The sequence below is a fragment of the Podarcis filfolensis genome, assembly GCF_964270895.1.
Source record: "Podarcis filfolensis genome assembly, chromosome: 4".
In the NCBI taxonomy this organism is placed as follows: domain Eukaryota; kingdom Metazoa; phylum Chordata; class Lepidosauria; order Squamata; family Lacertidae; genus Podarcis; species Podarcis filfolensis.
This window is the reverse complement of record NC_139607.1, coordinates 27979357-28003115: the sequence shown is the minus strand read 5'-3', so window position 1 is coordinate 28003115 and position 23759 is coordinate 27979357. Positions and strand designations below refer to the sequence as shown.

At 42.3% G+C, this 23759-nt stretch overlaps 2 protein-coding genes across 2 annotated transcripts in view; both read left to right on the top strand.

Moving 5' to 3' along the window:
* The first annotated feature begins 4888 nt into the window (after positions 1-4888).
* On the top strand, positions 4889-13214 carry LOC310761206 (sulfotransferase 1C1-like). The gene is made up of 8 exons (XM_083611010.1): positions 4889-5095; positions 6236-6441; positions 7989-8117; positions 8813-8910; positions 10554-10680; positions 11436-11530; positions 11707-11887; positions 13031-13214. Exons 2-8 carry the CDS (start codon positions 6270-6272, stop codon positions 13141-13143), a joined length of 915 nt encoding a protein of 304 aa, XP_083467136.1. The 5' UTR covers positions 4889-5095; positions 6236-6269; the 3' UTR covers positions 13144-13214.
* Positions 13215-16419: 3205 nt separating this feature from the next.
* The window catches only part of GCC2 (GRIP and coiled-coil domain containing 2), a 30822-nt gene continuing 23482 nt past the window's right edge, over positions 16420-23759 (top strand). Inside the window, exons 1-5 of the mRNA XM_083610404.1 lie at positions 16420-16528; positions 19762-19824; positions 20777-20861; positions 21196-21263; positions 22900-23004. Of these exons, the coding sequence (XP_083466530.1) occupies positions 16523-16528; positions 19762-19824; positions 20777-20861; positions 21196-21263; positions 22900-23004 (327 nt within the window). The 5' untranslated portion in view covers positions 16420-16522. The remainder of the gene's footprint in view (positions 16529-19761; positions 19825-20776; positions 20862-21195; positions 21264-22899; positions 23005-23759) is intronic.

Below are 23759 nucleotides of genomic sequence, written 5' to 3'. Positions count from 1 at the left end.
GGGATTTGAGCCTGGTCAACTTGGTCAACCTTGCCCTTGCCTAAACCCACAACTCTCCATTGCACACTGTGGCTTGCCTGTGCATAGGAGCAAATCTTGGTTCACTGAGTGGCTTTGAGCAGGTCTTAATCTTTTAGTCTAACCTACCTCACAGGCTTGTTGTGAGGATAAAATGACACGATGCCCCATGAGTACTCTGAGAAGAAAGGTAGGATACAGTGGTACCTCAGGTTACATACGCTTCAGGTTACATACGCTTCAGGTTACATACGCTTCAGGTTACAGACTCCGCTAACCCAGAAATATTATCTCAGGTTAAGAACTTTGCTTCAGGATGAGAACAGAAATCGTGCTCCGGCGGCGTGGCAGCAGCAGGAGGCCCCATTAACTAAAGTGGTGCTTCAGGTTAAGAACAGTTTCAGGTTAAGAACGGACCTCCAGAACGAATTAAGTACTTAACCCGAGGCACCACTGTACAGATGAAGTGTTGATAACTTAAAATGTCACCACTACCTGGTGCTAACAAGTAGTTTAGTTGTGTGATTCCTCCGCTGACAATTAATCATGCTTGGCAGTGAAATTCTAGGCAGGTCTACTCAGAAATAAGTGCCAGTAAGTTCAGTGGGGCTTACTTCCAGAAAAGGGTTCGATTCCAGGAAAGTGAGGAGTTCTGCAGCCGAAACAGAGTGCTTTCAGAAGCAGCCACTAGAGGGAGATTGGATAAGTACAGTACAAAACACTGAGTTTGTAAGAAATACTACATCTCAACGTTTTAAACAAAGTAGCTTCTCTTATGCACTGCATATTGGTGAAATTTAATAGAAGCAATGCAACAAAAACAAAACCAGGTAAATTAAGTTTGGCGGCTGACCAATCTATAAAGAGGGCAACTCTTTTTTCAAATCAATCCCACGGTTTTAATTTTTTTTTGTTTGCCGAGATCAGAGAATTAAAACTACAAGATCCTGATTTCCCAATACTTCATAAATTGGAAGCCTGCCAAAGAACATTTTAATTGAATTCATTTAATAAAGAAATAGAAGGTTCTAAGGTCACCTTTTCCCAGTATGTATTACTTTAAAAAGCTAAATATAGCATTCAGAAATGCTGAAACAACATACATGCATATATATATATATATATATATATATATATATATATAGCAGTTTATCAACTTAAACACTGAAAATCAATAGATCTAATTAAAGTAAAAGCTTGCCATGGACGTGATGAGAGCTTTTTGGCATGACAGCACCATCAGTGGCATAAATTTTTACTGCTCTTTCCTTCTCCTTCTGTTTCCATTATATTTATTGTACTTTTGTACTGACTGTTCTGTACTGTTCTTTGACTAACTAGCTAAAATCCCTGTCAAGCTGTTCTTGTACTTCCACAGAGGTCAACCTGTGCTCAGAATAGCACTGTCAAAGATCCAGGATACCAGAGCCTGTTAGTGAATGGTAGAAATTAATAAACAATAGTATTTAGATAAATTTGGGATATGAGGGGGAAATACAAGCTGCAGAACTGAGCCAGGCAATTAATTTCTAGGTCAGCTTGTGTTAGCTATGCTTACATTGTTGAAGCCTTCTGCTATATTTACTGTGATGAAACTGAAAAAAGGAGATACTAGATGACAGACTGAAAATCTTCTACAGAAAATGGAAGAATTTGAATTCATTTTCATGCTTCACATTTACACACATTTCCTAGTCCCGTGTCTTAAAGTTGGCAAGGCACTCCAAAGTTCACAACTTTCATTGAGCACATGTGCAAATATTTACACCTCACTATTGCAGTTTGTATCGAACACTCAGGTTAATTTTGACGAAATTGAACAGGAAGCAAAATTTACTTAGGGTACAAAACTGTCAAAAGAAAACAGAGTATGAAAAAAACAAAACAATAATAAGACAGGAGCTGAGGCCATAGACGAACTTTCTCCAATAGACAAGTTTAGGGTAAATTCATTTATCCCTGTCATGGATATTCTTGCAGCCAACCTAGACAGAAAAGCAACAGTATATAGAAGTGTCGTTGGCAATATGTCATTTTTGGTGAACATGCAAGCAACCAAGGAACAGATTCACAATGGCTTCAAGATGTTGATGCAAGAGTTATCCAAAGGATGTTGAGCTTAGTTTAGTTGATGAACTTTTGCACTTCCACCTGTACGTCAAACAAGCTCACCCCGAAAAAGAAAATTTCAGCCACCAAGATATGTATCAAATAATATTCCAGGAGAAAATTCAGAGAACTTTTTCAAATGTAGACACAATTTTCAGATTGTCCTTGTGTTTAATGGTTACAAACGGTTTAATGGTTACAAACTGTACTGATGAAAGATCATTTTTCTAGACTAAAAAGGATAAAGAATGTTCTACGGTCAACAATGTCCCAAGATCAATTGTCTTTAAGCATTCTCGGCACAGAAAATGATTAACTGTGACTTACTGATTTTAATGATGTAATTGATAAGTTCACATCCAAAAAGAGTCCGAAAGAAACTGTTTTGACTTTGTATTCAGTCATACCTTGGAAGTCAACTTCCAAAGCGTTTGTCTTCCAAAGCAAAGCTTCTGATTGGCTACAGGAAGCTCCTGCAGCCAATCAGAAGCCACGGAAGCCCCGTCGGATGTTCAACTTCTGAAAGAACATTCGAAAACCGGAACAGTCACTTCCGGGTTTCAATTGTTCGGGAGCCAAAATGTTTGAGAACTAGTCTGTTTGAAAACCAAGGTAAGACTCTGTATAGTGAATGTTATAAGATAGCTATGATTCTCCTGTGAATGTTCTCTGTGAATATCTTCATTAATTCCATACTTTTGTAAACTTATTAAAGGTTATAAATTTATAAACAATCTTTTTATCAATTCTAAAAATTCATCAATGTCATACAGTGGTCCCTCGGGTTACAGACACTTCAGGTTACAGACTCTGCTAACCCAGAAATAGTACCTCGGGTTAAGAACTTTGCTTCAGGATAAGAACAGAAATCATGCAGCAGCAGCAGCGGAAGGCCCCATTAGCTAAAGTGGTACCTCAGGTTAAGAACAGTTTCAGGTTAAGAACGGACCTCCAGAACGAATTAAGTTCTTAAGTACTTTCACTGAGAAGATAAAAAATAGAATGAGGCTTTCTTTCTCGTGATCAGGTGCTATTAAGTCTGGTCCTCCCAAAGTCTCCTAGCTCAGGTTTCCATTTGCTTTAATCCAGACCTGCTCTCAGGGTATGTGGCATCGGGTGTGCCTTTCCTCAACAATGAGCAAAAGAAAAACAAGGATATCAAACATTATCTTTCTCTTATATTCACGCATTTCCGTTCTGTTTAAACTAGGGATTAACGTATTATCTTGATGGTTGCATAACCAAGTATTGGATTTCCTCTTGAAGGTTCCAAGTAGAGAGAGGCAGACTGGCATGTAAAGAGGAAAGGTTTTGTGAAGAGGCAAAATCTGTTTCACCCATAGCACTGGCATTTAATTAGCACAAGTCCTATTTAACTCAATGGAGCTTCATGCTTATTATTCTCTTTCCTCTGTACCCCAGTTCCTTTCCTAATACCTTGGATATCTAACTAACTCTCCATTAGTTAATCATTACACTGTGTAAACACTTTATTTGAGCACAGTATTTTGGTTATCCAGATTAAGAGTTAGGTAAGCAATATACAAGAGGGACGCGGGTGGCGCTGTGGGTTAAACCACAGAGCCTAGGACTTGCTGATCAGAAGGTCGGCGGTTCAAATCCCCGTGACAGGGTGAGCGCCCGTTGTTCAGTCCCAGCTCCTGCCAACCTAGCAGTTCGAAAGCACCTCAAAGTGCAAGTAGATAAATAGGTACCGCTCTGGCGGGAAGGTAAACGGCGTTTCCGTGCACTGCTCTGGTTTGCCAGAAGCGGCTTAGTCATGCTGGCCACATGACCCGGAAGCTGTACGCCAGCTCCCTTGGCCAATAAAGCGAGATGAGCGCCACAACCCCAGAGTCGGTCACGACTGGACCTAATGGTCAGGGGTCCCTTTACCTTTACCTTTAAGCAATATACAAGAGGGTCAATGCAAAATGCTGGAGGTCAATATTCACTGAAAATCTCGACAACTTTCTGAACGGAAGGCTCTTAGAGGAATTCTTATACTGAAATGAGATCTTTTTGCTCAAAATGTTTGTGTGTATGGAGTTTCTAAGGGTGCTTCCTCACAACGGTTTATTGAAGCTTGGTGACACTCATACACGCAGTAGCCCACAGAAATTGTATTTTCTGCCCAATCATAACCAGTTTAACTCGAGAAGTTTTGCCACATTCAGTGGGACTTGCAGTGCAATCCAGCCAAACATAATAATTTTTAAATGGCATTAATTTCAGAGGAAAAATTCTGCACGTGCTTAAATCTCCCTTGCTGAAATCAACCAAACATTAAGGCTGCAGTCTTGATCTCCCTTACTGGTTAGTTCAGACCATTTAACTTATTGAGATGTCTGAATGAATATTGCTTAGGATTTTGCTGCACAGTGATTGACTTCTACTGCATCATGCTCTAACCGCCTGCTAAGCAGATTTAGGGTTGCCGTTTTTAGTTAAGAGCACATAAGTTTAAGATCAGTAGTTATATGTTTAAGATGAGGGTGTAAGTTAATTTGAAATTTGCACTATTAGCAATAATTCAATTTGAAATGAAATACTGGCAAGAAATGGAGAGGAGACTGAAATATGTGTGAAATATTTGTGTGAAATATTTTCATTTGGGGCATTAACCCATGAATATGAGGTAAAGAACAAGGTTCAAAAAGCTACAGCACACAACACCTCTGTTGCTATTGGCTCTTTCTGAAACACCTTATTCTCCACCTCCTGTTCCACCTCCTTTTATTTCCCCATTCGCAAGAGAAATTTAAGTTCTATCCAAATCCTCACACTACTCCTGTGTCCCTGTTGGGAGGTAAGAGTACTGTACTCTGAGTTGAGCCACCAACAGGCAGTTTCCAAGGACGTGGATTTTTCTTGTCGCTCCAAGGTTCAGAGCAATACCTCACTTTGAGAAGAAGACTACATCCCCTTTACAGTGCCAAGACATCCAGCTGAGAGGAAAGTGTACAAGGTATTTAAGGGAAACTCCCCATCCCTATTCCAATTTGTGTTGTGAGTATCTGGCTGTGGCAGAGATGAGGGGCCATAACGCAGTCTCAGAGAATATGTCTTGTGCGCAGAATGTTTGCTAGGTTCAATATTTGGCATCTCCAGTTAAAGGGATTAAAAACTAGGTGATGGGAGAGATGCACTGTCTCATTCTCTGGAGGGATGCTGCCAGTCAGATCAGGAAATGCTGGGTTCAATGGACCAACAGTTTGGCGTAAGGCAGTTTCATATATTGTATTTATGTTGTTTCTACCTATGAGGGGAATTCATCTTCATCATACTATTTCTGTTGCTCCATCAACACAACCATTTCTGCTTTCCAGGTAGAACAATTCACCTCTCCTCCCCCTTGTGTGTTGTTCTGGAGGTTCTTCCAGCTCCCCAGAGTGAATAAGAGGGAGGCGCTGGGAGGTTAAAGGCCCCATTCCACTAACAGGAGGCATTGGATTGGCTTCGCCTAGCACACTGGTTTAGTTGAATCCAGCCCAATGCCTGTGAGTTCTGTGAAGAAACAAGCAATGTTCTATATCCAATACTATCAGAAATGTCCTGGTTTATTTGACTGGAAAATTAGAAGCGTGGTGCTTTGAGGCCCGGTGTATGGCTTGAACTTAGTTGGTGTGCTCTTGGGCAATTTACTTGAGCCTCAGCATTATTCTGCAAAACTGATGTTATACTGCAGTATCAGAGGCAGGTGCAAAGGAGTAATTCAGGGGATAAGTCCCGTATGTCTCCACATTAGCCAGCCAATTGACTCAAGCAAAGCACAAAGGCCTGGCCCTGCACATTGTCCCCAGTGTCTGGTACTCAGCAATATGTTGCCTCAGAGCATGGAGCTCCATTTAATGATCATGGAGGACAGGTGGACTTTGAGGCACAGAATACCAAGGAGCAAGCAGGAGGAGCTTTGAAGGAATGGAGCTACAGACAGGGGTAGCTACAGACAGGCTAAATAAGGATGGATGGATGGATGGATGGATGGTATTGTAGGAGGAGCTTAAGTGAGGAAGTTGATGCAGCCACACTTCTTGGTGGTGTTGGCTGCCACTTCAGCTGGTTCTTGGCCCAGGTCCCAGGTTTAAAGTAATATTCTTCTTTAAAGGAAAGGAAAGCAATTGCTGAAGTGTGCCTTCTCCATGCCCTTGGAAAAGATGGAAGAACTGAAGCTGGACTGGGTTGTGAAACGATCTGAAGTTGGTGAGGTGGAAGGGATTCCTCTTACAAAGGAGATCTGTGAAAAGTGGCATAAAATCTGGGCTTTCCAAGCCAAGCCTGATGACCTGCTAATAGCAACCTATGCAAAGGCAGGTGAGTATGCAAGCAGGAAAGATAGGGGGTGCTACTTAGGCACCTTTGACTTACCAGGCACATAATGTGACCCAAGACTTGCAGTTGTTTCCACTAGACCTTTGCATCGATTGGATTCAACACACCAGAAAATTATCTTGCTCAAGAAGACCCATAAACATTTTCAAGGAGTTCAGAACCTTCTGGTGGATTGTTCCCATTGTACCATATTTTAAAATCTCTATTAATGCATTTGTGACTGATGGATTTGCAAACAGGACCTATTGTTCATAACGAATGTGGATGTTGCCCATGAAATGCCTGCTTTCAGTAGATGGTAGCATGATTCATAGTAATACGCCTTGTGATTGCTTGTCACTGAAAGCACATAACATTGGACCAACAAAGGGTTCAAAAGATAACATTTAATGACCCAGACAAATTCAGGCTGAACATGAAAGAGTTGAGGGTCTGTAAGCCAATGCATAATGCGGAAGCTTTCAAACTTTATAGCCTATACTATTTTTGCAAATGCATGTTTCAAATCCCAACAAAAATCTTCCTCTGCTGCTTTTCCTTCCTCCACCCCATAACCTCTCCCATATAACCTTTTCAACTTTAAAAGGGGGGCGTTGGACTGCTATTATAAATGCAAGTGTGAAATGTGTAGTTTGTCCCTCATGAAGGATATGTCTACATTACATGGACAATATACACAGGAAAATAGCCAGAACTGGATACCAATGGCTGCCACAAGCAGCAGGCATGTGAGGAAGGTCACGCCTTCCTGGTGGTAGGTCATAAGGTTCATAAGGCTTTTCTTGCATTATAAGGTGGGGGACATAGCTTTAAAGTTATACATATATTCCTTATGCATTCTGCACTCTCAGTTGACAAATGTATCCTTGATGCCCCCCAATTTATATTTATCTAAAAGCAACATTTTTTGTTATTTGCTCAACAAAGGTCCAGATAGTTAAAGCTATGGTTTTCCCAGTAGTGATGTATGGAAGTGAGAGCTGGACCATAAAGAAGGCTGATTGCCAAAGAACTGGTGCTTTTGACTTATGGTGCTGGAGGAGACTCTTGAGAGTCCCATGGACTGCAAGAAGATCATAGCTATCCATTCTGAAGGAAATCAGCCCTGAGTGCTCACTGGAAGGACAGATCCTGAAGCTGCGGCTCCAATACTTTGGCCCCCCATGAGAAGAGAAGACTCCCTGGAAAAGACCCTGATGTTGGGAAAGATGGAGGGCACAAGGAGAAGGGGACGAGATGGTTGGACAGTGTTCTCGAAAGTACTAACATGAATTTGACCAAGCTGCGGGAGGCAGTGGAAGACAGGAGTGCCTGGCATGAACTGGTCCATGGGGTCACGAAGAGTCGGACACGACTAAACGACTAAACAACAACAATCAGCATTGAGCTAGCCAAACCATCCGTTGCTTTTAGATGGGAGATGTGTGTAATGTGGACTCTAATATTTTCTGGCTCCAGTCCATGAAAAATTATGAACTCGTAAATCTTTTGCCACAAGACCAAACTCTTCTTTTGTTTCTTATTATCAGGTACAACATGGACACAGGAGATTGTAGACATGATCCAATGTGACGGCGACATTGAGAAATGCCAGCGTGCTTCCACTTACGATCGGCAACCTTTTATCGAATGGGTGCTGCACAAGAATTTGCCCACTGGTAAGCTACAGATCTGCAGGTCAACTTGTGTAAAGTTATCAGATAAAATATTGCTAAGAAGTTCAAAATAATATCCTTATTATGAAAGTGTTTCTAAAGAGAATGGAGTGGCTAATATGATCCAGGATTATTTGCTGGAATGTCATATTTCATTCTGAAAGAGGCAAAGTGAGTGTCAGAAAAGGACTATTAGGAAGTCAATGCATATTGTCTTTTCTTGTCACTCGTCTTAACTGCCAAAAGAAGACAATTGCTCCATCTTCTTCTTCCCAAAGCCGTACTGTTGTTTTTTTGCTTTGAAAAAATTATCAAAAAACAAAATCACCTAAAATATATAATGAAATAGAATAAAGATATGAATGAAAAGAGAAAAATAGAAACGCATTGAACAAATTGTCCTAAGAGGAGGGTCAAATTAGCCGTGAAGTCATCAGTGGCTAGGATGACTCTGAATGTTCCAGACAACATTCTGAGACTAGATGAAGATATGAGATCATTTTTTTTCAAAGCCCCTGAAGGCAAAGCCCCAAGGACACTGAAAGGAGATAAACATTTATGTTTTCCACTAGGCTAAGATCTAGCAACGCATTAGCATTGCACGTGGGTCTTGGAAAATCTGGTCTGCAGCCCTACAAAATGGTATTGGATGGATAATGTTAAAGCATACTGTTGAATAACAACGGCTTGTTTCTCAGGCTTGGATAAAGCTGAAGCCATGCCCTCACCAAGAACACTGAAAACTCATCTTCCTGTACAACTGGTGCCTCCGTCGTTCTGGGAACAAAACTGTAAGGTAATGGGTTGGGCAGGAAGCTTGGCAAGCAGGTTAGCGTCATACTAGGATTGGGTTCAGAGATCTCCACACAGTCGTGACGCTTACTGAGTGACCTTGGGGGGCAGCTACTGTATCTCAGCCTAACTTACCTCCACAGGGTTGTGTGAGGATAAAATGGAGGAAGAACCACAGATGTCTCCTTGACTTCCTTGGAATTGCAGTGTCCAGTTGAATTGCAGCTGAATAGAATACTGGCAGGTTTCTAGAATATTGTATCCCAATCTATGAGTAGGGAGAGCTTTCAGGGATTCCAGTGCATGCCCTGGAGTCAGTTTCCTTTGAATGAAATCACTGGACACTGATGGAGTTTCTGTAAAATCAGAATTTATTTACAGATATATACAGAGGCTGAGCATAATTAACACTCCAACATATCCTACTTCTCTATTAGGTTTTCCAGTACGGCTCCCCAATGCCATAGCACTGGATTCTCATAGAGAGCAGGTCAGGTCTCTGTGTCCCTTTCCGTCTCAGTGCTATTGTCCTCTTTTCCTTTCTTTCTTTCTTTTTCTTTCTCACATACCCTCCAACATTTCTCCAATGAAAACAGGGTTGCCCTATTCAATAACAGCAACAATAACAAGAATAATATTATTTATACCCTGCGCCTCTGACTGGGTTGCCCCAGCCATTCTGGGCAGCTTTCAACATACAGTGGTACCTCAGGTTACAAATGCTTCTGGTTACAAACGCTTCAGGTTACAGACTCCGCTAACCCAGAAATAATACCTCGGGTTAAGAGCTTTACCTCAGGATGAGAACAGAAATTGTGTGGCAGCGGCGCAGAAGCAGCAGCAGTGGGAGGCCACATTAGCTAAAGTGGTACCTCAGGTTAAGAACGGACCTCTGGAACGAATTAAGTTCTTAACCAGAGGTACCACTGTATATAAAACATAATTAAGCATTTTTAAAAAATAAACTTGCCTATACAGGGCTGCCTTCACATGTCTTCTAAAGGTTGTATAGTTACTTATCTCCTTGGCTCGGGGGCTGCATACCCTCTGACGAAAATAGGGATGTCCTAAGGAAAAGCAGGACATTCCAGGACCAAATAAGAAATTGGGATGGCTTCTGTAAATCCAGAACTGTCCCTGGAAAATAGGGACACTTGGAGGCAATATAGGGGAACATGAGACAGATACCAGTAAAATGATCTAATTCATGTTTAAAAACATAAGAAGAGCCATGTTGGATCAAACCAAAGGCCTATCTGGTCTAGCATCCTGTTCTCATCCAGATGCCTATAGAAGCCCGAGAACAGGAAATAATAACAATAGTCCTCTCCTGCTGTTGTTCCCCAGAGACAAGTATTCAGAGACATACAGCCTCTAATATGGGATACCATCCATTGATAGCCTAAACCTCCATGAATTTGTCTAGACCCCTTTTAAAGTTGTCAAAGCTGGCGGGCCATCACTGCACCTGGTGGGAGCAACTGCCATCATTTACGGTTGTGAAGAGGCATTTTCTTCTGCCTGTCCTCCTGAGTCTTCCAAAATCGAACTTCACTGGACGGTCCTGTGTTCTAGTATTATGAAAGTGCACTTGCACTTCCTCCACTGGCGAATAATGGTATCTTCTCACTTCTATACCCACCGCAGGTCATCTACGTGGCAAGAAATGCCAAAGACAATCTAGTGTCTTTTTATCACTTCCACAGAATGAATCAAATGATGCCTGAGCCAGGAACATGGGAAGAATTTTTTCAGAAATACATGGATGGAAAAGGTGAACGGAATGCTTTGTGCCATGATTTCTTTTTTCAAAGAACTCAATCATTTATCTATGTATTTTAAATTCAAGTAGCAAACTGATAATGGGAAGTTAACTTTTTGCCAAACACTGCACATGGCTCCTTTCTAGTTAGAAGGGGAAAAACAGACTCGAGCTTCGTTCAGACAAGCTACTGCTGCTGCTGCTGCATATAAGACCAGATTCTGATCTGGGAATGAGAGCGCAATCTGTTTTAGATGGGATTGATTTATGAGCCAAGGGAAGAAGCTGGGATGAGTGGAGCAGAAGGCATCCTGTTTAGGAAGTCTCCTGCCTGTTCCTCATTCCGGAAGGGAATTTGCCCCTTGGTCCATTTTACTACAGTCTTGATGTTGAGGCAATTATCTTTTTTATTTAGGAAAAAGTTGCCAAGCTTGAGCACGTTAAATGTTCTGAGTTTGGGTGTGATTTGACAGTTGTTCCATCATAACCAACTCTGATCATAGCAGTTATCCAGCTTAGTCCCCTGAATCGGTGTTGTCTAACCAAGACCTGGGAAAAAATTAACTATTTTTTATTTATTTATTTTAAATTGTCTTTCCTGTCATTGTAGTCATGGAACTGTTTGGCCCCAGTGAATTTTCTTCTGTCGTGAACAAGCTGACATATGTTTAGTAAATCCGTAACATGGCCTTGTTTAAGTTTATAGTCTCTTTAGTCTGTGATATGAAATTCTTCCTTAAGCTGTTTAATTCATTTTTATCCCTTAGTGCTCTGGGGTTCCTGGTATGATCATGTAAAAGGCTGGTGGGAGGCGAAAAATAAGTACCGGATTCTTTACCTCTTCTACGAAGATATAAAAGAAGTGAGTGTTTGTTTTTAGGCTTCACACCACAAACGAGTTAACACTAGACTACAGGGATTTAAACCTAAGATTGATTTAGTATAGTAAACATGTGCAGGATTGCATTATTGGTTAACAATTGGTTTATTTTCCTATTCCTGGTTAATTCCTGGATTTCATTCCCTCCCTTTCCACAGAATCCAAGGTGTGAAATTCAGAAGATCCTGAACTTCCTGGAGAAGGACCTGGAAAAGGAAGTTCTAGATAAAATAATCCATTACACACAATTCGAAGTCATGAAAAATAATCCCATGGCAAACTACACCTTTTTGCCTCCAGAGATCCTGGACCATTCAATCTCCCCGTTCATGAGAAAAGGTGCTACTGGGGGCAGGGGTCATTGTTTTTCTACAGGGGTGCCACTCAGGGAGCAGAAGGCCTGAGTCTTTTGCACTATGGTCCTGATCTCCTGCCCTTTCCCCTCCTTTTGAAAAACCTTTTTTGGAACTCTTGGCTGGGTGCAATTCAGTGGGACTCCAATCACAGGTCAGCCTTATCTGTACTCTAGTGGTGTGTTGATCTGTGCTTGCTGGATATTGTGTGTACAGGCAATCCTCTTTTTGTAGGGAGGTTCTGTTCCAGACCCTAGCACACATCAGCAGAGCATGCATAAGCCCGTTCCGCCATACTCCAACCTGTTCTGCCCCTTTTAATTACATCTTGGGGGATACTTTTGGGTTTGGTGCCTTGCGCGTGTGTGTGATCACCCATCATTTGGAGGCTCCTAAATTGAGAGTTTCCTGTGCTGATGGTATTGAATGGGGACAGAAGGCTTGTAAGCACATGCAATAGTAGCTAGATGGTGTGGGGAGGCAGAACTGCACCTGAGAGAGAGGAGCTGTATTAGATGTCTGACAAGACTTGCTTTATTTTTAATATGTACATAAGCAGCAGTTCTCTCCAAGTATATGAAGATGTGTGTTGGGGACTGTGCCCCGAGTTTTTTAAAGGCCTAGTAATACTCCTGTTTTCCAGGATTAAATCATTTTTCCTATGTGGCGCTGGGGTCTAAACCACCGAGCCTAGGGCTTGCCGATCAGAAGGTCGGTGGTTCGAATCTCCGCGACGGGGTGAGCTCCTGTTGCTCGGTCCCAGCTCCTGCCAACCTAGCAGTTCGAAAGCATGTCAAAGTGCAAGTAGATAAATAGGTACCACTCCAGCGGGAAGGTAAGCAGCATTTCCATGCGCTGCTCTGGTTTTTCCACATAACCCGGAAAAACTGTCTGTGGACAAACACCAGCTCCCTCGGCCAGTAAAGCGAGATGAGCACTGCAACCCCAGAGTCGTTCGAGACTGGACTTAACTGTCAGGGGACCTTTACCTTTACCTTTAATGGTAGTTTGTTCCCAATAGTTGTGGGGGTTTTTGCTAGTATCTTTCAAATTTGTGACCTTTGAACAGTAGAATTATTTTTTTTAAGCGAAACTGAATATTCTCTGTCTTTGGCTTTCTCTGCTCTAGGAACTGTTGGGGACTGGAAGAACCATTTTACTGTGGCACAAAATGAGAAATTTGATGCAGAGTATAAAAAGAACATGGCAGGAACCTCTCTGACTTTCCGCATGGAACTTTAAGCAGGAACAGTGTAAACTCTATTATCCTCTTACTACGTTACATTATTAAAAACACAACCTCATAGAATACACATTTGCCTGAGAGCAAGCCCGATTAAACTCGGTATGGCTTAATTCTGAGAAGACATGCATAGAATTGCACTGCAAAAGTCTTAATCCATCACACTTTCTTTCTTTTTTAAAAAATAATTTTTATTAACAGACCAATCAAATCAAATCAAATCACATAAATTCCGAATTACAGAGCCTAATTTTAAATTTTTGTTGGGGGTACCCATATTTCAAGTTCCGAAAGGGATCCAATCCTCTTGTTGCTGCTGCTTTAAAAGTCCACAAATCTGTCCAAATAATGTTCACAATTCTGTCCAATCCTTTCTTGCTGTTTTCCACATCTCTTCTAGTTGTTTTCATATATTTTTCCTTTCTCTTTGTCTTTGTGGCCTCTGATAGTCTCAATAAGCGGGTTGAAACAAATTTGTATTCCTGTGTGGATTTTTCCATTCGTCCAAGAGTTGTATTTCAGACAGCTGCCGTATTTCATCGCTTCCATAAAGAAAAACATTTTTGCTGTCTATTCATTAACTTTTCACAAGTCTGTCCCTCTTTCTCAGTCTTCGAGGAGGTTCTACCAGGAATCCAATATGAAAACAAAGCTTCCTCCTCCCGATCATGAATCTTTCGACAGGACCTGTCAAAATGGCGACTCCCTTTTTGTTGCTGCGCCATCAAAAGCCCTTGTTCTTTTTCTCGCTCTCACAACCATCACACTTTCTTGAACAATTCCTTTTATACTTGCTGGTCTTCATTATCTTTTTCAATATAAAGTATATTGTGGCAATCCTTTCAACCTAAAATGTGAATTGAAGATGGAGCTATGCTGATTGACACCCCACCCCACCCTCTCAGTCTCTAACACAAAATTTGGGGAGTAAATTGTGTGTGTGTGCAACGCAGAAGTTTGGAAAGGTTTGTCCTTGGGGTGAAAAGAGGATCCTTTCATCCCTTCATTCTTTTTCATATTCAGAGTGATTTCTTGTGCTAACTCCTAGGGTTCCCAACTGATTTATTTCAGGGGAGAGCAGGTGGGGGACTGTCCTGGAGGCAGAATGAAAAACAACGCTGGAATGGGATTGAGAGTTTCCCAATCCAGCAGTTTATTCTCTTCTGCTTCTGAGGCAGCCGCACCTCACCCATTTCTCCTTGAAATGATCCATTCATTCTCCACTCCAAATGAAATACAGTGGTACCTCGGGTTACATACGCTTCAGGTTACAGACTCCGCTAACCCAGAAATAATACCTTGGGTTAAAAACTTTGCTTCAGGATGAGAACTGAAATTGTGCAGTGGCAGCGGGAGGCCCCATTAGCTAAAGTGGTGCTTCAGCTTAAGAACAGTTTCAGGTTAAGAACGGACCTCCGGAATGAATTAAGTACGTAACCCGAGGTACCACTGTAAATATATCCTATGTCCAGTATTCACTCCTGTCTCTCAGCATCCCTGTCTCCCTTGGTCAGTTTTTGTCCTCTCCTCCTCGGACTTGCTCAGGAAGAACAAAAGGTCATACAGGAGTTGCTCGTTGTGGCAGAGATGGCAGGACATGCTCTGTCTGCTCCCTTCTGCAGCCCCACATCTCGTGCCAGGTGCACATGCACACTCATAACCCCCTCTCCTCTTGAGCCCCGTCCAGTTCTTTCCCTTTATCTGCACTCCCAACACTGAACCCTGGAGATGGAGGTTAAATAGAAGAGGGGAGAACACCCACCCACCACCAGTGTCTATACTAAGGTTACCAGATTTTTTCCCCCAATGAATCTGGGGACACTTTTCAACTTCAATGGATTTTGTATGGGGACTGATTTGCAAATCCAGGGACTGTCCCCGGGAATCGGGGACATCTTGTAACCTTAGTCTACACAAACATTTGCTGAGACAGGTGTGGGAGAGGGGAGGTCGACAGGCACATTTGCAGGACATTGTGTGAACCAGGACATTTGGAGGTACCAGGTCGGCAAAGCCCAGGGGTAGGCAATGCTGAGCTAGGGTACCTCAAAGGTGTGATGAGGTGTGAGGCAGCATCCTGCATTCCTGGCACAAGGCATCAGGTTTTATCATCATCAAAAATCAATACACGGAAGAGAAGATATGCTTAGGATGCAAGCAAGTATTAATATACAGTAAAGGTAAAGGGACCCCTGACATTAGGTCCAGTCGTGGCTGACTCTGGGGTTGCGGCGCTCATCTCGCTTTATTGGCCGAGGGAGCCGGTGTAGAGCTTCCAGGTCTTGTGGCCAGCATGACTAAGCCGCTTCTGGTGAACTAGAGCAGCGCACGGAAACGCCGTTTACCTTCCCGCCGGAGCGGTACCTATTTATCTATTTGCACTTTAATGTGCTTCCGAACTGCTAGGTTTGCAGGAGCAGGGACTGAGAAACAGGAGCGCACCCCGTCGCGGGGATTCGAACCGCCAACCTTCTGATCAGCAAGTCCTAGGCTCTGTGATTTAACCCACAGCGCCACCCGCATCCCTAATATTATAATATTATACAGTACTGTGGGACAAAGCTCCTTGTAACCCTTAGAGCTGCGCTTTGACCCTTCTGTGGTCCCATATCCCGCCCCCCGCCCATTCTACGCTTTTTAATCTACTGTGCTGTACACTTAACGTGGGCTTTTTTTTGTTAAGGCGATCATTGCTCCACCTTGCTCCACGGTATGACTGCAACAGCTCATTGTTTATTTTCCACCCGCTTTTACCCAAAGAGCAAGCACGGCCACCGCACATGTGAACGAACTGCAGGAAAGACTCTAGGAGACGAAAGATGTACTTTCCCCCCGCTTATTTGTTTGTTTTGCAGCACAGGAAAATCTTTATAAATAATCTTAATCTTAATAAATAAATTAAATCTTAATAAATTAAAAAGTGTGTTCGCGGTCTGATCCATTCCAAGAATCAAAAGGACTTTGAAATAAGCAAATATGAGCAACTGAAGAGGTTGGTGGGAAATTAATTTATTCTTTTAAAACTATACAGCCAAGTCTTTCAGGGACGGTGTCGATGCTGCCTTTCCGGCCGCCCTCCTCCTCCTCCTTTCCCCCTGGTATTTCCTTTTCACTGTCATGAAAGAGAAAAAGAACTCGCGGGGGAAGGGGGCGTGGCTTGAGAGGAGGCAGGCGAGAGGCGGAGGGAGAGAAGAGAGCCAGGCCGGGCCTGTTGCCACGGCGACCCAAGAAGAGGAGGGGAGCCGTCACTCTGGTCAAGCCCTTCGTCGTTTCGCTGACGTCAGAAGCGCGCGCGGTGGGAGAGCCGGTGACGAAGGCGGAAGTGTTGCCAGCTGAGGCGCTGAGGGAGCAAACGAGCCTCGCTTTCCCTCCGCCGCAATGGAGGTAAACGGGGGAGAAGGACTCGAGGGGTGGGGGGAAACGGCGGACGTGGGCTCTGGGCTTCCCCCTCCTCAGCCCTCATTCATAGAGGGGCCTCCGCCACTTGCGGGTTCTCCCCGTTTCCCAAGTGGAGGGTTAGCGAGGGAATGAGGCTAACCCGGGGTTTGTGGTGAGGGCTGCCTGGTTTGGCTTCGTCTCCTGATTTTGCCAGGGGCATGGAATCTCATAGAACCGCAGAGTTGGAAGGGACACCCGAGGGTCATCTAGTCCAACCCTCCTCAGCTAGATCGTGCATGATAGGTGGGCATCTTCCCCAAACCATCCCTGTTCAGACGGGTCTCTCCCCCCCCCCCCCAACACAGGAGTTGCACTTATACAGTGGTACCTCTAGATACGAACAGGATCCGTTCCGGAGCCCCGTTCGCATCTAGAAGCAAACATAACTAGCGAGGGCACGTCTGCGCACATTGCTTTTCGCCACTTCTGCACATGCGTGTGACATCATTTTGAGCATCTGCGCATGCGCAAGCGGCAAAACCCAGAACTAACGTGCTCCGTTACTTCCAGGTTGCCGCAGGGCGCAACTCGAACACATGCAACTTGAAGTGTATTCAACCCGAGGTATGACTGTAATAATAATTTATTTATACCCCGCCCATCTGGTTGGGCTTCCCCAGCCACTCTGGGCAACTCCCAACAGAATATTAAAAACACGATAAAACATCAAACATTAAAAACTTCCCTAAACAGGGTTGCCTTCACATGTCTTCTAAAAGTCAGGTACAGTGGACACTCGGTTTGTGAACGTAATCCGTGCAGGAAGCATGTCCGCAGCGCCGCGCAGCAATTGAGTGCTTCTGCGCATGTGCAAGTGCCAAAACCCAGAAGTAACCTGGTTCCGGTATTTCCGGGTTCGGTGCGCTGCGCAACCCGAAGCGTCTGTAACCCGAGGTATGATTGTAGTTGTTTATTTCCTTGACATCTAATGGAAGGGCGTTCTACAGGGCGGGCACCACTACCAAGAAGGCCCTGTGCCTGGTTCCCTGTAACCTCATTTCTCGCAGTGAGGGAACTGCCAGAAGGTCCTCGGAGCTGGACCTCCAAAAGCTAACAATATTGGTCGGATGCTAGGACCTGGTCGGATTCTGGGAATTCCAGGAATAAGTTCTATTGAACTGCATGGGACTTACCTCTAAGCACACCTGAGTAGAATTGCACCTCTTAATCAGGTTTGACCCCCTCCCTCAAATGTGGTATATGTAAGGCTATTAACTTTGTATTGGCCTCTGCTGCTTCACTTTTAAAGCAGCAGCCTGATATACGCGGAAGTCAAATTGGTCAAGCTGTTACCTGTATGGTACAACATCTCAGAGAGTGCAAGTAGAGGAACTTGGTTTAGTGTGTGGTGGTTTTTTAAAATTATTTTGAACCTTAGGTGATTTTAGGAAAGTGTAAAGAATCTCTTAGCAACAAACACATTCCTGTAGATCCACAGTATGGTGAAAAGATTACTGAGGAGATGTTTATGAAGCACAGTGAACACCATAAAGCACTGTATGGATGCTGAGTGTAATTCCCATCACTTTACGTCTGTGCTAGGAACATTTATTTGGTAAGCCTCAGTGTGCCAGACTGCTGTTAAAAGACACAGAATGAGGGCTGAAAAGAGATGGCAGCCCTAAACCAGTGTTGGAAAGCGAGATATGAAAACTAGGAGCTGAATTCAACCTTAAACCTAGGTTATGGGTGCAGCAACGGAATGTCTAGGCGTGCTTTTTTATAACAAGAATACAAAGCTGAAAATGAATGAACTGCAGCTGAAATATTATGTTCATTTTCCACATAGGCTCGTCCTTCCTCAGCCCACCCTGCTAATATTCTTAGGAGACTCTCTTCTCCATTCTTCAGAGAGTAGCTGGAAGTGGGGAGGCAGAAAAAGGTCCTTTCCTTCCACTCTGCAGTTTTAGTCTGAACTCTTAGGCTCAGAAACTGATTGCACCAATTAAATTCCCTGTTGCAAAATGCACCTAGAACAATGGGAGTTTCGAACATTGCCCTAAACATCTGCTGGCACTATGAATTCAGCTTTCGAACACTGGAATGAAACAGAGTGGATAAACTACATCTTCTTTTAGCAAAGGTAGCTTTGTAATTGTAGTGACTAGGCCTTGGAAACATTTTTATTCTTCGCGTTGTCGTGAAGCATTAGAAAATATGAATCCCATGTTTATATAATAATAATAATAATAATAATTTTTTATTTATACCCCGCCCTCCCCAGCCAAGGCCATTAACTGAATGGTTGTTAATGGTTAGCATAAACACACAACTATCTGTTCATTCCTGAGATTACAAATAAAAAAGTATCCCTTTGTGCATGCAAAAATGGAGGTTTGTATGTTTTGGAAACAACAATGGTGCTGATTACAAGGTAACAAGATTGGCTGGCGATGAAAGTGGATTAAAACTAGTAGAAGGTTGAGAAGGTGATCAAATAAGAATGAAGTGGTAACATCAGGAATGTAATGGTAATATGCTTAATTATGGGAAACTTAATTATTTTTTGAAAAAAATGTATTAAATTTAAATAATTTGGATGGATTTGTTAAAATTTGAAAACTAATAAAAATTAATATTAAAAAAAGAAATAAAAAGTATCCCTTTAGATTAAGTTGTAAACTATTCTACACATCTTTTCTAATAATCCCAAGTTGTTTAATCTGAACATGAAGCCCCGTGTTATTAGTCATCTGGCAATTTATGGTGGTGTTCCATTAACATACTTTTGACACCCACCCAACTCACCTCCTTTTTACTTGATCCAGGTGAGGCAGAAAACCATACTCCCTGTCATCTAGGCTGTCATCAAGAGACGCCTGTCATCTAGCCAATAGCTTATCAGGGTCCAGAAAACTACAAAACACTTAGAAAGGAGTAAGCTCCACTGAAGACTTAATACTTAATGAATTAAGGTATTGAATTGCTCTTCAGGCAATTCTGTGTGTGCTAACCTGGGATTGTGCAGTAGTGGCCTTTTTATTTGCCTATTATTTTGTGCTTTTTTATTAATAGCCATTGTATCTGCTTTAATAGTGTTATTGATGTAAATGGTCTCTTTATTGTTGTAAGCTTCTTTGAATACACTTTGGGGTGGAATGGTAGTGTAGGGATGGAGAAACAAATAACAAAATGATCTGCATGCATCAGGCTTTTATCTGTAATTTTGTTTGTTTCAGCTGCAAGATAGTGGTCAAGAAATGGCAGCTTCGCCTTCCACATCCACAACAGGCAAGTCAAAGGTAAGGTTTCCTTATAAATATAATTTGTTCCAGTAGTACTAGACCGACAAAAGGAGGTCTGTCTGTAGGTGGCATTAAAAAATGTTGCATTTTCAAATGTAAGAACTGGCTCTGCTTTATTTGCAGAAAGTGAAGTCATTGCAGCCATTAAAAAGTAATTTTTGTATGCAGCAAAGGTTTATTTAGCAAGAACAGCTGGCAGCTAATGCAGGAAACAAATGTACCTACCAGCCCTCTGAAAAATGGTTGACTTTGTCTGGTTCAAATATTTGGCTTTCATTTCCTTATTGCTCATTTATGTAACAAACCTTGTTAAAGGTTGTGCTTTCTATAGTGTTCAGAAATTTAGTCTATAGTTCCTCCTGAGCTTCATCTGTTTGCCAAGCCTAATATTTTGGTGTGTCTGAAGATATTCAGCCATTTTTTATTTGGCATCCCTCCAATATGTTTATATGTAGACTCTTTGAAATTACTTCAGATAAACTGAAACCTTGAGCCTATGAGAGCTGGCATCTCCCCTTGGCTAAAGTGGACTAGTTTTTTGCTTAGCAAATGGTGCTATCCTCACTTCTTTTCGAGATGTAAAGAGCCAGAATAGTAATTTGAGATACCATCTTTACAGAATAACATAGCAAGTGCACAGTTATTGTGGTACTGTAGGCTGTGTTGCCTAGCGTTTTTCAGGGCTGAGTGCCTAATTCTCTTTTACTGCTTCTGTTCTGAAAGGGTTATCCCACTTTGTAGGCCTGGTGGAGACAAATACATTCAGCCCCTGCTAACGCTGAATCAAACATTTGCAGGATGCTTTGCAAACTGCAGCATATTTCTCCAGAGTTCTTTGTGAAGCTTCTTCTGGTAGAATGAAATAGGGCAAGCATTAAAAGTTAGCTTGATGTTCTGAAGTTCAATACCCTTAACTGCTATTTTAGAATATTATTTATTAATTTTGCAGCTGGATACTTTACCCAGAGAAGATCTTATCAAATTTGCAAAGAAGCAAATGATGCATGTACAGAAAGTGAAATCCCGATGTTCAGGTACCTCCCTACTGATGTTGGTTTTCATTTTCATTTATTTTAAAACAGCATGGCAGACTGCATGAAGCATATAGTCCCAAAAAAGGCCCACCGGTGCCATTAGCTGCAACAAATAAGAGTCATGAGACAAAAAAAAAAAAGCTTTCAGAAATCCTGGGGAAATGGTGTGAATATCTGCCAGGCTTGGATCTGTTCCTGCTGATGTTAGGCGTAATAACGACCATGAATAAACCAAATTACCTGTTTGGAAGAAACTTTGGGGTTGCAGAAAAGTAGAATAATATATGAAATGAATGAATTATCCTTATTCAGAGAAAACACTGTTTCCCCTTAGAACTGGAGAAAGAGATTGAAGAAATGAAAACAAAACCTGCTGCTGGAGGAACTGATGATATTCTTCAGGTGGGAACGCATAACTTACCAAACACTCCTGAGGCTGGTAGGGTGGCAGAACTGTTTCAGCTTCCCAAGCCCTGCCAGCTCATCCCAGTTTGAGTGGAATATGGGGACAGTTTATTGTAACTTTTCACTTAGCCAGCTCCAGGCTGATGTAATTGGGGAGGAAGCTGAGGACCAGGGCTTTCTGCAGTGCTTTCGATCCTGAAAATGGAACACTTTCTTGGGGTTTCCATTTGCCTACCACTGGCAGAAGGATCCCCAGCAGTAGCTTTCTGCATGTCTGGGTGAAGCCAAGGCAGAACCTCCACTGGCAGCAGAGAGACAACTACACACAGTTCTTAATGCCCCCAGCCATCAACACAGACTGGTGGTGGTAGGATTGTACTCTTAACGCATTATATATTGTGCAAGGGCTTTTCATTTCCAGTAAATGCATGTTTTGGTTAAAAGGAAATAAGCTCTGCCTGTGCCATACCACTGAGACTCCTTTTCTCAGCTGTCTGGCAGGTCATTTACCTATGAGTTAAAATGCAGGGCATTGTGTTTTATTGAAAATTATCTTTCTTTGGACTTCCTCCTAAAGTGGGCTGCTTCTCATCTCATGAGATTTGAAAATCAATTTGCTACAAGTGTTCCTCAAACTATAATTGCCTGTTGCAGCATTTACTGGTCATCTTAATGATAGTGAGCAACTGAAAGCTTGGTTTGATTGTAAGCTTAACTGTGGTTTAGCATTACATTCCTAAGCCTTGGACGTGTGCACTCCCATCTCCCCTGACCCACACCAGAGGAAATTGGGAGCTTTCAATTCCATTCCATTAACCGCAGTTTAGTGCAATGCTTGAAACCAAACTCTTTCAAGCTGGCTTATTTCAGTAAAGTACCGTTAAGATTAACCACAGTTTAGGGTTTGGACATACCACTAAACTGTAATTAGCTGAAAATGACAGTGAAAACATCTAAGTCTTCTCGTGGTTACACCTGAGAAGAGGGGGAAATGGCAAATCTGATGCTCAGTCACGTGACTGTAAGCATTAAGCACAGCCAATAAGTAATAACATGATGGTTATAATAATCTCATACCCATGTCTCTTCCCCTCTCCTAGATCAGTGCAGTAAATTCATTAGTTAAGCTTCAGATAAAGAAAATTTCAGCGCATAGTTAGGTTAACCATGTTGTATATTCTGATATGGATGTGTTTTCAAACAATGTTGTTATTAGATTTTACCAGACTTGTTAGTAGCCCCAGAACTGCCCCATGAGCATATCCCTGGTCAGGTTCTGATTGATTTAACAATGCTTTCTGTCTAAGGATGACTTTCCATAAAAGAAATTATAACTCAGGTAACTTTAGAGTGAATATCTCTGTGTGGTTTTAATGTAAATGGAGCCAGAGGATCAGGCCCAAGTTTCTGACACATGATCAAACTCTGGGTTTGGTGCTGAAGTAGGTTAATAATTTAGCCCACTGAGTGCAGCTGAAGAACTCTCAGTCTCCATTTATTCTGTGGCACAGGAAGCAAATGTCAATTAAAAAATGAGACACCTTTCCGCATCTTAAAGAAATACAATTCCTCTTGTGTTTTTGTTTATAGTGAAGTGGGTTCTTCCTTCATGCTCTGTCCTTCTTAAAATTAGGCCCTCACAGAGAGGCTGGATGTTGTTCTTCTGGAGAAAGCTGAAATCCAGCAGCAGTGTCTAGCTCTGAAAAAGGAAAATGTGAAAAGGCAACAGGAAGCAGAGGTACTCCCTATTTCTAGCTTATTTAATATATTTCTGTCAAAGAGAGCCTTTCCTGTCTTTTAATCCCTTTGGTTTCTATTCCAAGTTCACAAGTGTCACGCACTGCCCCTTTCCTTGATCCTAAAACAGGGAGGCACAGCAGACGCGAGTGTATTCTCTGGGGAAGAGATATTCAATAGGCTGGGGGTATCTAATGTGGTGCCCTCCAGTTGTTGCAGGACTACAACACCCATCAGCTCCAGACATCACAACCAGAGGCCAGGGATGATAAATTTGTAGTCCAGCAGCAACTGGAGAGCATCACATTAGCTATCTGTGGGCCAATGGTTCTGTTGCAGTAAGGCTTACTAATCTCTCAACCTTTTATTGGAAATTGCTTTAAACATCTTTTTTTTTTTTAAACCAGAGCTCTTGCCAATGCCTAGACATGTGAGGTGGCACAAGTGTTATTCCCAGCAGATGGAGTATTAAGATATTGCCAAAACATCAAACAATTGAAACACTTCTCATTTATCTGGCCTCTCAAGTTTCCCATTTTAGAAATCTCTCAGAAGTATATCTTGCCACCAAGAACAAAATATGGTTTAAATTCTTTTCGTCTGTAAAATGTGTTCTGCTGCTTTTTCTGGTATGTATGTCAGTTAAGAGATGACAACTGCCATTAGATATAAGGCACACAGTTACTTAAGTTGGAAGTTGCATGCTCAGTTTTGTGAATGGAATAAAATGGAGAGCAATAAAGTAGATTAAATATA

Bases quoted from the DNA above. Each gene is read 5' to 3' on its own strand.
- LOC310761206 (XM_083611010.1), top strand. From the start codon at position 6,270: ATGCCCTTGGAAAAGATGGAAGAACTGAAGCTGGACTGGGTTGTGAAA. The intron at 8,118-8,812 runs GTAAGCTACAGA...CTTGTTTCTCAG, and splicing joins GCACAAGAATTTGCCCACTG to GCTTGGATAAAGCTGAAGCC. The intron at 11,888-13,030 runs GTGCTACTGGGG...TCTCTGCTCTAG, and splicing joins CTCCCCGTTCATGAGAAAAG to GAACTGTTGGGGACTGGAAG.